Source organism: Medicago sativa, chromosome 3, assembly GCF_051527215.1.
Source record: "Medicago sativa cultivar Bolivia chromosome 3, Bolivia_mono, whole genome shotgun sequence".
Classification (NCBI taxonomy): Eukaryota; Viridiplantae; Streptophyta; class Magnoliopsida; order Fabales; family Fabaceae; genus Medicago; species Medicago sativa.
The window spans coordinates 103,187,947-103,202,215 of NC_140751.1; the positions used below are offsets into that span (position 1 = coordinate 103,187,947).

The 14,269-nt window shown below is 32.1% G+C and overlaps 1 protein-coding gene across 1 annotated transcript; it reads left to right on the forward strand.

Moving 5' to 3' along the window:
* Positions 1 to 6,124: 6,124 nt before the first annotated feature.
* On the forward strand, positions 6,125 to 10,428 carry IMPL2 (inositol monophosphatase family protein). Its single transcript, XM_085757287.1, has 9 exons — positions 6,125 to 6,466; positions 6,569 to 6,647; positions 7,391 to 7,485; positions 7,586 to 7,635; positions 8,122 to 8,246; positions 8,429 to 8,495; positions 9,348 to 9,437; positions 9,594 to 9,705; positions 10,049 to 10,428. The coding sequence occupies exons 1-9, from the start codon at positions 6,169 to 6,171 to the stop codon at positions 10,114 to 10,116; spliced, it is 984 nt and encodes a 327-aa protein (XP_085613413.1). The 5' UTR covers positions 6,125 to 6,168; the 3' UTR covers positions 10,117 to 10,428.
* The last annotated feature ends 3,841 nt before the right edge of the window (positions 10,429 to 14,269 follow it).

Below are 14,269 nucleotides of genomic sequence, written 5' to 3' on the forward strand. Positions count from 1 at the left end.
ATTCAAGCTTGCACGCATTCCAAAGTAAAACAAAATGATTAAAAAATTCAACATATACTACCTAACCGTATCAAATTACGGTGTGAACAACCAAAAGGGTTGTTCATTTATCATTCCTGATATATATATATATGTCGTTTGTGTGTGTATGATAATTAGTACTGTTATAAGTACATTGTACTAATGATTAATAACTAGTTGGAATTACACTTTATGTTATATAAAAACTGTCACTTCACCATCTTATGATTTATGTACTGTATATATATGCAACAAGAATCTCACTATTTACTATTATATATTGTTTGTGGGTCTGGGTATTATATATACTTTGCTCCTAGTAGTATAATTAAGCTGCATCGTTTTGAATGAAAATAGTGATACTGATTGAAGGATTCAGTCAATTATACGTATGTATGGGTTTGTATAACCGTAATTAATCTATATATTCTTATTAAAAAATAGGTTCGCGTTATAATGAGTGGTGATACATGTACTCCCTTATGTGGCAATACACCCTTTACACCCACACAAAATTCTGACATGTGGCAATGTGGACCCCATACAAATAGAAGAGAAAGTGTGGTTGTGAGATGAACTTACCAAATTGTCCCTAATACACGGGGTGTATGAATAAAGGATGTTCATGTAACATTTTCTCTTTATAAATGATCGGTGTACATTTGCTACATCGATATCAATAAGTGAATCAACTAGATATGATTGAACAACATCGTTTTTTTTTTAAGAAGCATAAAGATATTATTAAAATAAAAGAAGAACATCTCAAATCACAAGAAATCTTAAAAAGATGTCCAAAAACAACAAGAATGTTTTTAGAGACATAATCCTTTGAGATCATCAAAATAATCACTAAAAGCTCCATTCGAACAAGTTGCCTAAAAATGTTTGGGAATCGAAAAAAAAACTTTTTAGGATCTCGCTCCAAGTCACTAACAACCTACCGAAAAACCGTAGGCAATGTAAGCTGCATCAATTACTACTCCGAAGCCAAACGGACATTGAATTAAGTTAAACTCACTCTCCATTTTAGTTCATGACTAGAAAACAAATTAGTCCTCGATAAATAAAAATATTTATTTAGTTATTTAGTCCCTTAAAACTTACAATTGAAACCGAGACAATCCAATCTTTGGATCTGTTTCAATCAATTATTAAACGTATGACACTTTATTTATAGTTAGTTATTTAGTCCGTTACAACTTAAACCGAGACAATCTAATCTACGTGGTGTTAGAAAAAAAAAGTTTAAACGGTTTTACAATTAGAGAATAAAATGACCGTGTTCAATGTAGAAAGCAAATGAATAAAGGAAAATGATTGGTAGACACACTTGTTTTGTACACCCTTTGATACCACTACACATGTGGCATTTTAATTAAAAAAAAATCATTCTCTCTCCTCAAATCCTCATCTCTCCCGTTCCCACTTCTCTCTTTCTCACTCTGTGCAAAACAAAAAAAACTCACAACTTTCTCTCCAACTCTCTATGTTCTCCGTCCATTCCTCCCCCTCTGCCTCGTCGCTGGCGCCGGACTCTCTCTCTACCCCTTTCTTCTCCGGCCATCCATGGTGGTCAGATCGGTGGTTGGTGGTTGTTTGATCGATGACAGTGGTGGTGGTAAGATCTGTATGTGAGGAAGTCGGCGGTGGTAATGAGGTGGTGGTGAGATCTGTATGTGAGAAAGTCGACGGTGGTAATGAAATCTAAGGATATGAACGTCGGCGACGGTGGTGGGGAGCGATGGTGGACGTACGGGGTCGAAGGCGGACTTAAGTTGTTAGATCTGACGGCGACGATGGTGCCAGTGAAGTTTGAGGGTGATGACGGCGACGGTGGTGGTGAGATTTGAGGTTGAAAATGACTGACGATGGTGGCCGGTGGTGGTTCCGGTGAGGGAGAAGAAAGAAGGGTCCGAAGAAGAAAGAATGTGTTGACAAATTTTTTTGGACTTTGGACAAAATTATCCCTTCTTTTTTGTTAAATGACAAAATTGCCCCTACCACATGGGGTGTATAAGGATGGTATGCAACATGGAGTGGTCTATCTATCACCACTCAAAAAATAATGGACATTTACATCTTACTTTTTGATTTCTTCATGCTTCATGACAAAATAGTTGTCGCCACTGGTACCCGCTGAAAATCGATACCATTTTTTGTTATCGGAAAAAGGTGTAGGAGAAAACATAGAAATGTTTTGTTTGTTTAGGATATTCAATTTCTCAACGGATAATGTTTCATGGACACCCTTTTCTCCATACACACATTGTACCACCCCATGTGAGAGTGTGTGAGAGACACAAAAGGTGAGTTTTTTTTTTTTTGTGTGTGGGGACCATGAAGACACATGTCACAATTGTATGTGGGTGTACAAGTGGTACATGCCACCTAAGGTGATCTGTGTATCACAACCCTTTCTCAACTCATTCTCTATGCCACATGTGTAGTGGTATCAAAGGGTGTACAAAACAAGTGTGTCCACCAATCATTTTCCTTATTTTTTTTAACAATACACGTGGTAGTTAATAAGACAACTGCACCACAACATACCATGATTCGAAAATAGGAGCAAATTGTTTGAAGAAAAAGATTAACGGAGGAACTAAATCGTTCTGGTTTAATTTTGTAAAAGAGATTAAATATGATATTTTTTGTGCCGATAACTAGTATAGTCTCTTCATATTTTATCAAGGATTAAAATGGGTCTTTATGTTATAAACTGCTGAAAGAACTTTTGTTCTCATGAAAAAATTAGTTGTCTAATCATGGATCAATTTTAAACAATATACAACAGGCTTCACTTATGTAGAACAAATTTTATCTTTGGTCAAAAATTTGTTTATTCTTAAAAAAGAAGAATTGATCCCAAGTTTTTACAACGACTTGGGGGGCCTTAAATAAGTCTCATAATTTTTATTTTTCTAAATATGTCAACACCAACAACAACTGTCAACTACCTTATCAACATCAATCATTTGTCCAACCCTTACCCTACGATCACTACAATTTAATATTAAATTATCAATTAATTTGCAAATCACAAATCTAACCACTACAAAATACAGACTATTGCTCTAACCACTCCCAACTATCTATCAGATTCAAAGGTTATTACTATTTTTTTTTGTGGTGGTCGGGGTTTGGACCTGAACCTTGCATTGTCATACGAAGACAAAGATTATTACTATTCTAAATCAACCCTAAACACCGTTCATCACACTAACAACTGTATGACATCTCCCACGAAGACAAAGATTATTACTATTCTAAATCAACCCTAAACACCGTTCATCACACTAACAACTGTATGACATCAATTTCAGTACCAAAAACAAAGTGAAAAAATATCTACTTTATTAACTAAAATATTCCTTAATAAAACTTAACTAAAATATATTAATGCAAAATCTAAGGCTGTGTTTGGTAACACAAATAAGCTAGCTTATAGCTTGTTGGACTAGCTTATAAGCTTGTTTTAATAGAATGCGATGTGTTTGGTAAAAAAACTTTTTTCATTAGCTTATAGCGTTTTTTAAGAAGCTAATCCAAGTAGCTTTTGAGCTTATAACTTTTAGCTTTTTACATTTTCTTCTATTTTTAACCTTTAACATTATTTTATTATTTTTTATAAACAAAAAAACTGGCCACGTTAAAAAACAAGCTACCCACGTTATTATAGTAACCGCTGCACTCCTTCATTGATCTTTTTTTTATTGATTTTATGCTATTTAGCTTTTCTTTTTCTTTTTCTTTTCGCATATTTACCATATTAAATAAAACATACAATTTTTCATAAAAAATTGAAAGATATGATTATGAAGTTGAGCAAATTTAGTTAAAAAAATATCTTAATGAAGTTCATATTTCATACTTATAATTTTCAAGAGGAAAAATACATAAATATATTAGTTAAAAATGTTTATACATTTTTTTTAGGTGAAAAAATGTTTATACATATAACTTATATAAATTAAGGTGGATTCTAGGGTGAGAGCTCTATTAAGTCCCTTATCGGTGGACAACTCAACTTTACTGTTAGATTAAAAGAGGCTTACACGATCTCATTAGACTTTACCACACTGAATTAATGTTCTTTCTCTTTTAACCAATCTCACTCTCTCTACCGTGAATACTCAGAAGCTCTGATAAAATATGAAGACACACATCACAAGTTTTTGATTTATTTTCTTCTTACCTTTCTAATGTAAGTATACTCGTTAGGTTAGGAAAAAAATCCGCTATAATTGTGTTGATATCAAAGCCTCCATTAAAGTCTTTCTCATGTCAAGATCTATAAGAGCCCTCAATAAATATCACCATTGACAAAAAGAAAATGGAAAAAGTACAGTTGTGAAGTTTTTTAAAACACCCTTATATTATTATTTTCTGAAGAAAAAAAACTTTTATAACTTAAATTTTTCATTGGGTGCTTGATATCGAAGATACAATATTTCGATTTTACCATTGAAGCATAATGGGAAAAATCTGCAATTTGTAAAATTTTGCCATTGAATGAGGGACTGAATTTCCGCAAGGGGATTGTGTTTCACATCAATTTTTAACCCCGACAATGGTTGTGAAAATAACCTAACCCTAGAGCCATGGTTTTTACCGGTGAGAGAAGATATTTGTGATCCAATGTAGACGGTGTACAACAAGATGTGTGTAATTTGATTAATCTGATGCCTCTTAATAGTGGTCCACCGGTGAGGGACTTAATTGGACTCTCACCCTAGAATTCACCATAAATTAAACATACATGTACTTTTATGTCATTTCATATTTATTAATTACTTAAAATGTTAGTTTTACCAAACACTTCAATTTCAATCAGCTAACTTTTCAATTATAAGCTTTCAGCTATCAGCTAGCTTATAGCTTAATTTTACCAAACACACCCTAAATGTTTTATTTGCAAATGAAAAATTGTAGGAAAACAAAACTCTTTTTAGTCTTTTAAATAAGAAATATATGACAAAAAAAATTAAAAATATATCCATAATTTATTAAGAGTAAATTACATTCACCTCCCTTGAGGTTTTCTTAAACAACACAAACACCCCCTCTAATTTTCAAAATTCATTAACCTCCCTTCATTTTGACACCATTAAACTTCCGTTAGATTTAAAAAAAAAAAAAAAAATTCCAGGGTTAGAGAGAAGCTCCATTATTCCTGGAAATCTTATCAAGCTTCTCAGGTTCTAGTGGATCTAGAAACCTCAATGCACTAATAACCTCAGCGAAATGTAAAAAATATCCTTTATTTCACTATTTTCACCGCATCTCCATATGTCATTCTTCTACTACACCTTCTTCCTCTTTTCTCCTTCATCAGTTCACAACACCTTTTACTATGTTGATTATTTTTTCTACCAATTTTTTTAAACAAAAATTCTTATGTATTGCATGTACTATTGGTAAAACTTAAATCTTTAATATTTGATTTATGTGTTGTCTTTTAGGATTAAATGGGTTGTGCGTCAACAAAAAAATATCCAGTTTTGGATGAATTTTATTTTTTGGAAGTGTAATTTTTTTGGGGGTCAATTGGATTGTTTTGGATAATCGAAAAATCAACAAACTAAATATGCTTCAGTGTTTGCCTTGGATCCAATGGATAAATTAACCGTAGTGGCCAGATCGAATAATAAGTATTAATGAATTGTTTGATGGTTGTTAGTTTTCTCTGAGATTCAGTACTCCGATTAAAGCCGTTTGGTCATGTGGATATTGTGCAGCGGTTTCTTCTTGTTCCACCAAAGCCAGGGAAAGAGACAAAGTTAACAGAGATGAAACACCGTTAGTGTGGAAGGGAGGTGCTTGTCAATTTAACAACAAAATAAGGGAGGTTAATGTTTAATTAAAAACTAGAGGGGATGTTTGTGCTATTTAGGAAAACCTCAGGGGAGGTTAGTGTAATTTGCCCATTTATTAATACATTCACCTGTAAGGAAAAAGGACTTTTTATTAGAAACATTAATAACAAATTCTAGTATAGTTTGGTAAAAAAAAATGAAAATAATAGTAGCCATTGGATCATGTGGTTGTATGATATTGTCTGATTTGTTGTTTTTACTAAAGTCTGATATTCCTTCTCCGACGGCGGCATCCGTCTTCCTCTCCAACGACCGCACCGCAGTTGAAATGTTGTTGTCACAGAGTCATCTTCTTCTTCTTCTTCTTCACTCTCAAATTCCTCCTAATAATAAAAACAATAATAATCCCTTCCGTAGCCAATTCCGACCGAATAAATTGACCTCTCCATTATCATTATCATCTCCCAGTCTTAGACTCAGAGCAATGTCCTCCACCTCATCTTCGCCTCCTCACCAACTCAATCACTTCTCCGACGTCGCTAATAAAGCCGCCGACGCCGCCGGAGATGTCATCCGTAAATATTTCAGAAGAAATAATTTCGACATTATTCACAAAAGCGATCTCAGTAAGTAGTGTCATACTAATTCACTCTTTCTTCATTTCAATTTCATTCTTTCTTAATTATTATTATTATTATTATTATATTGCGATTCACTCACTCACGCAGGTCCTGTCACCATTGCTGATCAATCCGCTGAGGAAGCTATGGTTTCCGTCATACTTGACAATTTCCCTTCTCATGCCATGTATGTAGTTAGTTACTCTCTTTCTTCCTAACTTTTTTTATTGCTATTGCACACTCAATCTATTATTCTGTTCTTCAGACTTGCATTTACATTCTAATTTCGATGCTATTCCTTTATCATCTGGTGTAAACCAATCAAAGTAGTGTAGTGTGTACAAGGAGTTTTCCGAGCTACTCTTCTTGATGGAAGAGTCGGTCAAAATGTGACCACCTTTATATAGGGGAGCCATGCTGTAATTGACTCCTGTGCAGTCGAGCGCACCAGAAGTCCTCTGTCCATCCTCGAGTAGCAAGGATTATGGGTTATTGGGTGAAACCCAGTCCGGAACAGTTTCTATATGATAAGTAAAATGACAACTTGATTTTCAGCCTAGAGCATAAGCGTTTATGTATAAAACTATTTGTATAACAGCAGATGAAATTCAATTAAATTTTTTTTCGTTTAAACTATAAGCTCTTTTCATGAAGTATCTTGAACAGCTCGCGGACATGTCATAAGCATAAGCTGTATTCATAGGTTTTCTCAGACGGTCTCACAAATGCTTATGTCAGTACATAAACACAAACAAGTTAATCCAAAAAGGCTCTTAAACTTGAAACACCTGTCTTCTGCATTTTGTGGATGTGGATTTGGAATTGGAATTGGAATTTGGAAGTAAAACATAATTTGTAACCAGATTCTAGATTCTGTACTTTAAATTACTGAAGCGCTGAGGCTGGATTTTTTCACCAAATAAATTGCAGTTACGGAGAAGAAAAAGGATGGAGGTGTAGACAAGACAGTGCTGATTATGTTTGGGTATTAGATCCTATTGATGGAACTAAGAGCTTTATCACTGGTATATTTCTTAATCACCTCATTAATATTTTTCGGTCAGAATCAGAGCACTCAAACTTACATTTTCACTCTCATTAATATTTCTTTTGTATCCATTTCAGGGAAACCCTTATTTGGTACTCTCATTGCTCTTTTGCAAAATGGCACACCAGTAAGTAACTATCTCATCTCTTACCGCTTGAATGCGTATGTAGAATAACAAATCCTAGTCGCTTTTCTTAACGTATTACAAAGTTAAAAGGAAAATTCAATATCTATTGATTGCAATATTTTTACCAACTGATTCACACCATGAAGTTTTGACAAAGACATAGAAACTGGACACCACACTGAAATTGACACATAAATGTCGTTAATAATTTAAGAAAATTGAAGTCATAATAGAATCTAACCCATGTATACTGACACACGTTGAACACTGCACATACCTCCAATCCGAGGTGTCAGTGCTAACTGTTACGCATACAAACATATATATGTGGTACCTTATATTTTAGCTACACATATTTACCAATTACATTGTAGACAAACTGAGGATATTATTAAGATGAACTGCAAATTATAATCAGTCTTGTCATTGTTTTCAGTTAATTGATAGTAAACTTTAAGTTTTTAAGTTTGGTTTCCTTTTTATCAGATCCTTGGCATAATTGATCAACCTGTGTTAAAAGAAAGATGGATTGGAATAACTGGAAAGAGAACTACACTAAATGGACAAGAAGTGTCCACGCGCACTTGTGCGGACCTTTCTCAAGCATATTTGTATGCTTTTCTTCTTTTTCCTTTGCAAACTTATATCATGAACAATTCTTGAGTGGAAGAGGGATAACAAGGATGTTTTCGAAACTGGAGTTGACATTTTTTATCTACTGCTTTTAACATGGTTGCCATGAATTTTACAATTCATATGGTAGCAAGTTTCATTTCATTTTTTCTCTACCCAGGTACACTACAAGCCCACATCTTTTTAGTGGAGATGCAGAAGAGGCATTTATCCGTGTTAGAGACAAGGTCTGTTGCATCTTTTTCTGCACTGTTAACATAAAGGCAGTACTGGACGGGTTTGGGTATGGGTTCGGGGTGGGTACCTATATCCCCGTTACCCGTCCCATACCCATATTTTGAAATCGGGGAAAACCCAAACCCAGTCAAAGCAGGGAAAATCCGTCAAATTGGGTTTGGTTCGGGCTGGTACCCACGGGTATGATGTTTGTTGCCATGCCCCCCATCTTTTGTCCCCTTTCCCCCCTTTTAATGATGATTTTGAACAAAACACAATTGACAAAAGATGGGGTGCAAAATCGCTCAAAAAAAAAAGAAGGGGTACAAAATCGCACAATTAGCAAAAGATAGGGGGGGAAAATGCAATTAAGCCAAGGATAAAATATGCCCAATCATTTATTTGGTTTGAAGAGGTATATGTTTTCATAAATTAGTGTTGTCAAATAGCAGCTATAGCAACACTATAGCATAAGGGAATTTGAGCAAATTGTTTTTGTTCCACTGTGCGCAATTTAGTACAAAATGTTGTCAAATAGTGGCTAAAGCGCTGCTATAGCACTGTTGCGTGGCGGAATTTGAACAAACCGCCTTTTCCCTCGGGCTGCGACTGACAACCCTGTCATAAATAGAGTATTAATCTATCATTGTATTATATTACTGACTCCACCTTTACTGGTTAAGTGATTTCCAAAACCTATGCACTATTTTAATTTCTAGCTCTATCAGTTTACAGTGCTGTGAACTGGTCTATGTATGGCGGCTGCTTCTCACAGTAATGATAAACTGCAATTTTCTTTCCCAAATTATATATATCTAGGTTTATTATTGTCGTTAAGTTGTTCTATCATTTGCACTCTTCAGGTTAAAATTCCATTATATGGTTGTGATTGCTATGCATATGCTCTCTTGTCTTCTGGTTTTGTGGATCTTGTCGTTGAGTCCGGTCTGAAGGTATTCCGTACTCTATTGTCTAATCTTTGGTTGCTTGTTTTCCTTTAAGAATCTTGTGAGTCATTCAGAGAAAAACTCAGATGATTAAAACAATATTTGGGTTGTTATTTACTCATTATTTGAATGTCTTCCTTGGGTGAACTTTGTACTTCACAGCCATACGATTTTCTTGCATTGATACCTGTTATTGAAGGCTCTGGAGGTGTCATAACTGATTGGAAAGGACATCAACTCCGATGGGAAGCTTCACCACTTTCAATCGCAACAAGTATATTCTTATTCAACATCTCTCATTTAAAGTTGTTCCTTATTCCTAATTCATTCTTAGCCTTATACATAAAAATATAACAAATAGGATGAAAAGTAAGAAAAGTGGCACATTTTTAATTTTTAATTTTTTTTGCCAACAAAAGTGGCACATTTTATTCAATCTAAAAGGGAAGTAACCAAAGAAAACAAGTTGTCTTGTTTTGTTCCATTTCATCCGATTGCCAAACGCTGACTTAATTTCTTTCTCTTGGTCTTCTTGCCACCTTAAGTCATGAAAGATTTTGTCAGTTACTTTTACTTCATTCGGCTGCATTGTTGTCTTAATGAATTGCCTATGACAGGTTTTAATGTTGTGGCGGCTGGTGACAAACAGATTCATCAACAGGCTCTAGATTCATTACAATGGTAGTAGGGATGTAACTCAAGTACAGTTCAAGTTGTAATCTTCTCTAGAGGCCGTTTCCATTTATTCTGAACTAAGCATAAGGCTCATGATTCCATTATTCGGCGTTTATTTATCACAACAGTTCAAATGGTGCACACCAGCCCTTGTGAACATTATTTATACGTGAACTTCATGTCACTAAAGATAGATGTACCTTTTGAGGCAAAATGAGTAGTCAATGAGGATATAATTGTCAGACTACAAATGACGAAGAGATGCTAATTAGTCTTGGTGTGCGTTTGAATTTATGATAGAAAATATTGAAGTTTACTGTAACTCTTACTAAACGTAATTTTAGTACAATCATACTCCCTCCGGTCTCAAATATAAGAAAAGATTCCTTTTTTAGATCCATTAAATAATTAATGTATCTGCTTTACAATGTAGACCACATACATTAACTACTCAATGAATCTAAAAAAGGAATATTTTCTTATATTTGAAACCGGAGGAAGTAGTATAAATTTTTGTTGTTATCTAGTCAAAGTTGTTTGTTTGTGCCACAATTTTATCAACCACAAGGAATAAAACGGCGATTCTTGTGTTGCACCGTAAATTTTACACCAAATTTTCATCACATTTTTAGTAAAAACATTCTATCATAAATCCATTATTTTTAAACTCAATCTTAACAAATTCAATTTAAACCATTCTTGTTTTCTAACAATTCAAAATCATAATTTTAAACACCCCTTGAAATGACCCCCCGAATTGCTCATCCATTTAAGATAGTAACAGTAGTAAAAAGGACAGTGAATCTGAATCTATACTATCTATATATAAAGAAAATTACCCCTTTCAGAACACTTTTGGGTTGAAATTTTCTTTCCAAAAATACCCTTAATTTTAAATACAAATAGCCAATTATAAAATAACACGTGGATTAATAATCAATGTCACTAATCGTCACCGTTAACTTTCTTTTACCACCATTAACAACAGATCAAACTCACAAAATGTTTAAAAATTATATTTGCATTCTTTATGTCTCTTCTCATGAATTCAAATCGATCCAGAATTCATCATAGTACCCTCTGATCACATCTCATCACCTCTAAAAAATTAGAAAGTTCCAAGGCTCACGAACTTGATTAATACTTCTGAACCACCATTGAATGGAATATCTTTAAGGTCCACTTCATGAATTGAATATCTTTCTGTTTTATCCTTCGAGCAATTTACTTTCCGCCAACATTACAATTCAAGCTTTGTTTTTACTTTTTTTTGTTAGAAAAATGAATGAATCAGAATTTGAGAAAATCAAAGTTGAACAATAATCACTTATGAAAAAAAAATAATCCAAAGTTTATGTTTTTTCTTGCTTTATTTCTCACGAGTCTATGAGTTTTTTTAATTTTTTTTAAACAAAAATAATAGCCGATGAGGATTGGACTATAAATCCTCTAAAAAAAAATTAGTAACAAACGTGAGCAAAAAATATTGTTAAAGATTGGACTTTAAATCCTCTAAAAAAATATTAGTAACAAACATGAGCAAAAAATAATGTTAAAGATTAGACTTTAAATCCTCTAATAAAAGATTAGTAACAAACGTGAGAAAAAAAAATATTAGTAACAAACTAAGCAAAAAATAATGTTAAAAATTGGATTTTAAATCCTCTGATAAAAATATTAGTAACAAAAGTGAGCAAAATATTATGATTCGAAATCTTTTAGAAAAAGATTTGTTAGCACTATATTAAATGGGCTATAAATCCTCTAAAAAAAGATTAGTAACAAAAGTGAGAAAAAAATATTGTTAAAGATTGGACTTTAAATCCTCTAAAAAAATATTAATAACAAACATGAGCAAAAAATAATGTTAAATATTAGACTTTAAATCCTCTAATAAAATATTAGTAACAAACGTGAGCAAAAAAAAAAAGATTAGTAACAAACATGAGAAAAAATAATGTTAAAAATTGGACATTAAATCCTCTGATAAAAATATTAGTAATAAACGTGAGCAAAATATTATGATTCAAAATCTTTTAGAAAAAGATTTTTTAGCACTATATTAAAAAAATTGGACTTTAAATCCTCTGATAAAAATATTAGTAACAAACGTGAGCAAAATATTATGATTCAAAATCTTTTAGAAAAAGATTTGTTAGCACTATATTAAATGAGCTATAAATCCTCTAAAAAAAAGATTAGTAACAAAAGTGAGCAAAAAATATTGTTTTTTTTTTAAATTTGCAAAAAATATTGTTAAAGATTGGACTTTAAATCCTCTAAAAAAATATTAATAACAAACATGAGCAAAAAATAATGTTAAATATTAAACTTTAAATCCTCTAATAAAATATTAGCAACAAACGTGAGAAAAAAAAAAAGATCAGTAACAAACATGAGAAAAAAATAATGTTAAAAATTGGACTTTAAATCCTCTGATAAAAATATTAGTAATAAACGTGAGCAAAATATTATGATTCAAAATCTTTTAGAAAAAGATTTGTTAGCACTATATTAAAAATATTAATAAGTAGGGTTCTCACAGTTCATAGTTCGTTCCCGCATTGTTTAGTTTTTCTCAACCTCTATCCGCCCTCTGCATCAGAATTCAGAATTAACTTGTAATTTTTTTTTTCTTTCATGTTACAACTAATCAAAGTTGATTAATTTTATGGATTATTCGACTTTGTTGGTTTATAAGTGATTATGATTCAAATTATTTACGATTAATTTTAAGAATTATTTGACTTTGCTGGTTTATAATTGCTTATACAAACTATGATAGTGTGCTTTTTTTTTTTATCCATAAACACACCTTTGGGTTGGACTTTTCTTTCAAAAAATACCCTTAATTTTAAATACAAATAGCCAATTATAAAATAATACGTGGATTAGTAATCCATGTCACTAATCGTCACCGTTAACCCTCTTTTACCTCTGTTAACCAAAGATCAAACTCACAAAAAAACTAGCACAAAACAACAACTCATGTTACTTTTTTATCAGCCGCTTTTATGTTGTACATCTGTGTTTTTCCCCTCAATACAACCGACAAAGATTGTCAAGTATTTTCATATCCCTTCCGCAAAAAACAGTATTCCATATTATTTTATTGATATAAATTACTCATCCTTAGTCTTTGATCAATTGTAACAAACGTGAGTAAAAAATAATGGAAAAGATTGGACTTTAAATCCTCTAAAAAAAGATTAGTAACAAACGTGAGCAAAAAATAATGTTAAATATTGGAATTTAAATCCTCTAAAAAAAAATTAGTAACAAACGTGAGCAAAAAATATTGTTAAAGATTGGACTTTAAATCCTCTAAAAAAAGATTAGTAATAGACGTGAGCAAAAAATATTGTTGAAGATTGGACTTTAAATCCTCTAAAAAAAATTAGTAACAAATGTGAGAAAAAAATAATGTTAAAGATTGGACTTTAAATACTCTAAAAAAATATTAGTAACAAACGTGAGCAAAAAACAATGTTAAAGATTGAACTTTAAATTCTCTGGAAAAAAATATTAGTAACAAACGTGAGCAAAATATTATGTTAAAGATTGAACTTTAAATCCTCTAAAAAAATATTAGTAACAAATGTGAGCAAAAATTAATGTTAAAGGGCAGACCATTCTCAATGTCGGAATCTATCTTCCACGACATGTTTTCAGACATGGTCAATTATATGTAGCTTTATCGAGAGGAGTTTCTCAAAATTCAACAAAAGTTCTCATTAATGAAGGGAAAATAGAAGGATAAAATGGAGACTTTACGAAAAATGTAGTTTTTAAAGATATTCTTTTATCGCAATCATAACAATGTTTCTTTTACATAAAATGTCATTTATACATTTATGTTATGATGTTACTAATTACTATTAGAATAAACAATAAAAGATCATTATTTTTTCTTTATTTTATATGCAGACAATTTAAAATATGTTGAGTTCATAAATAATTGTTATATAACGACAATATTTTGTTTATAAATCAATATATCAATAATTTCCATTAATATTTAAAAATTATAACAAAATTATACAAACAAACATAATAAAATAATCACATGCGTTAGCGCAGTAGAAAGAGCGGACAGACGGGCACAATAGTCTAAATCGACAAAAAATACTAAAAAAATGCATAAAAAACTATCTTCAAGCATA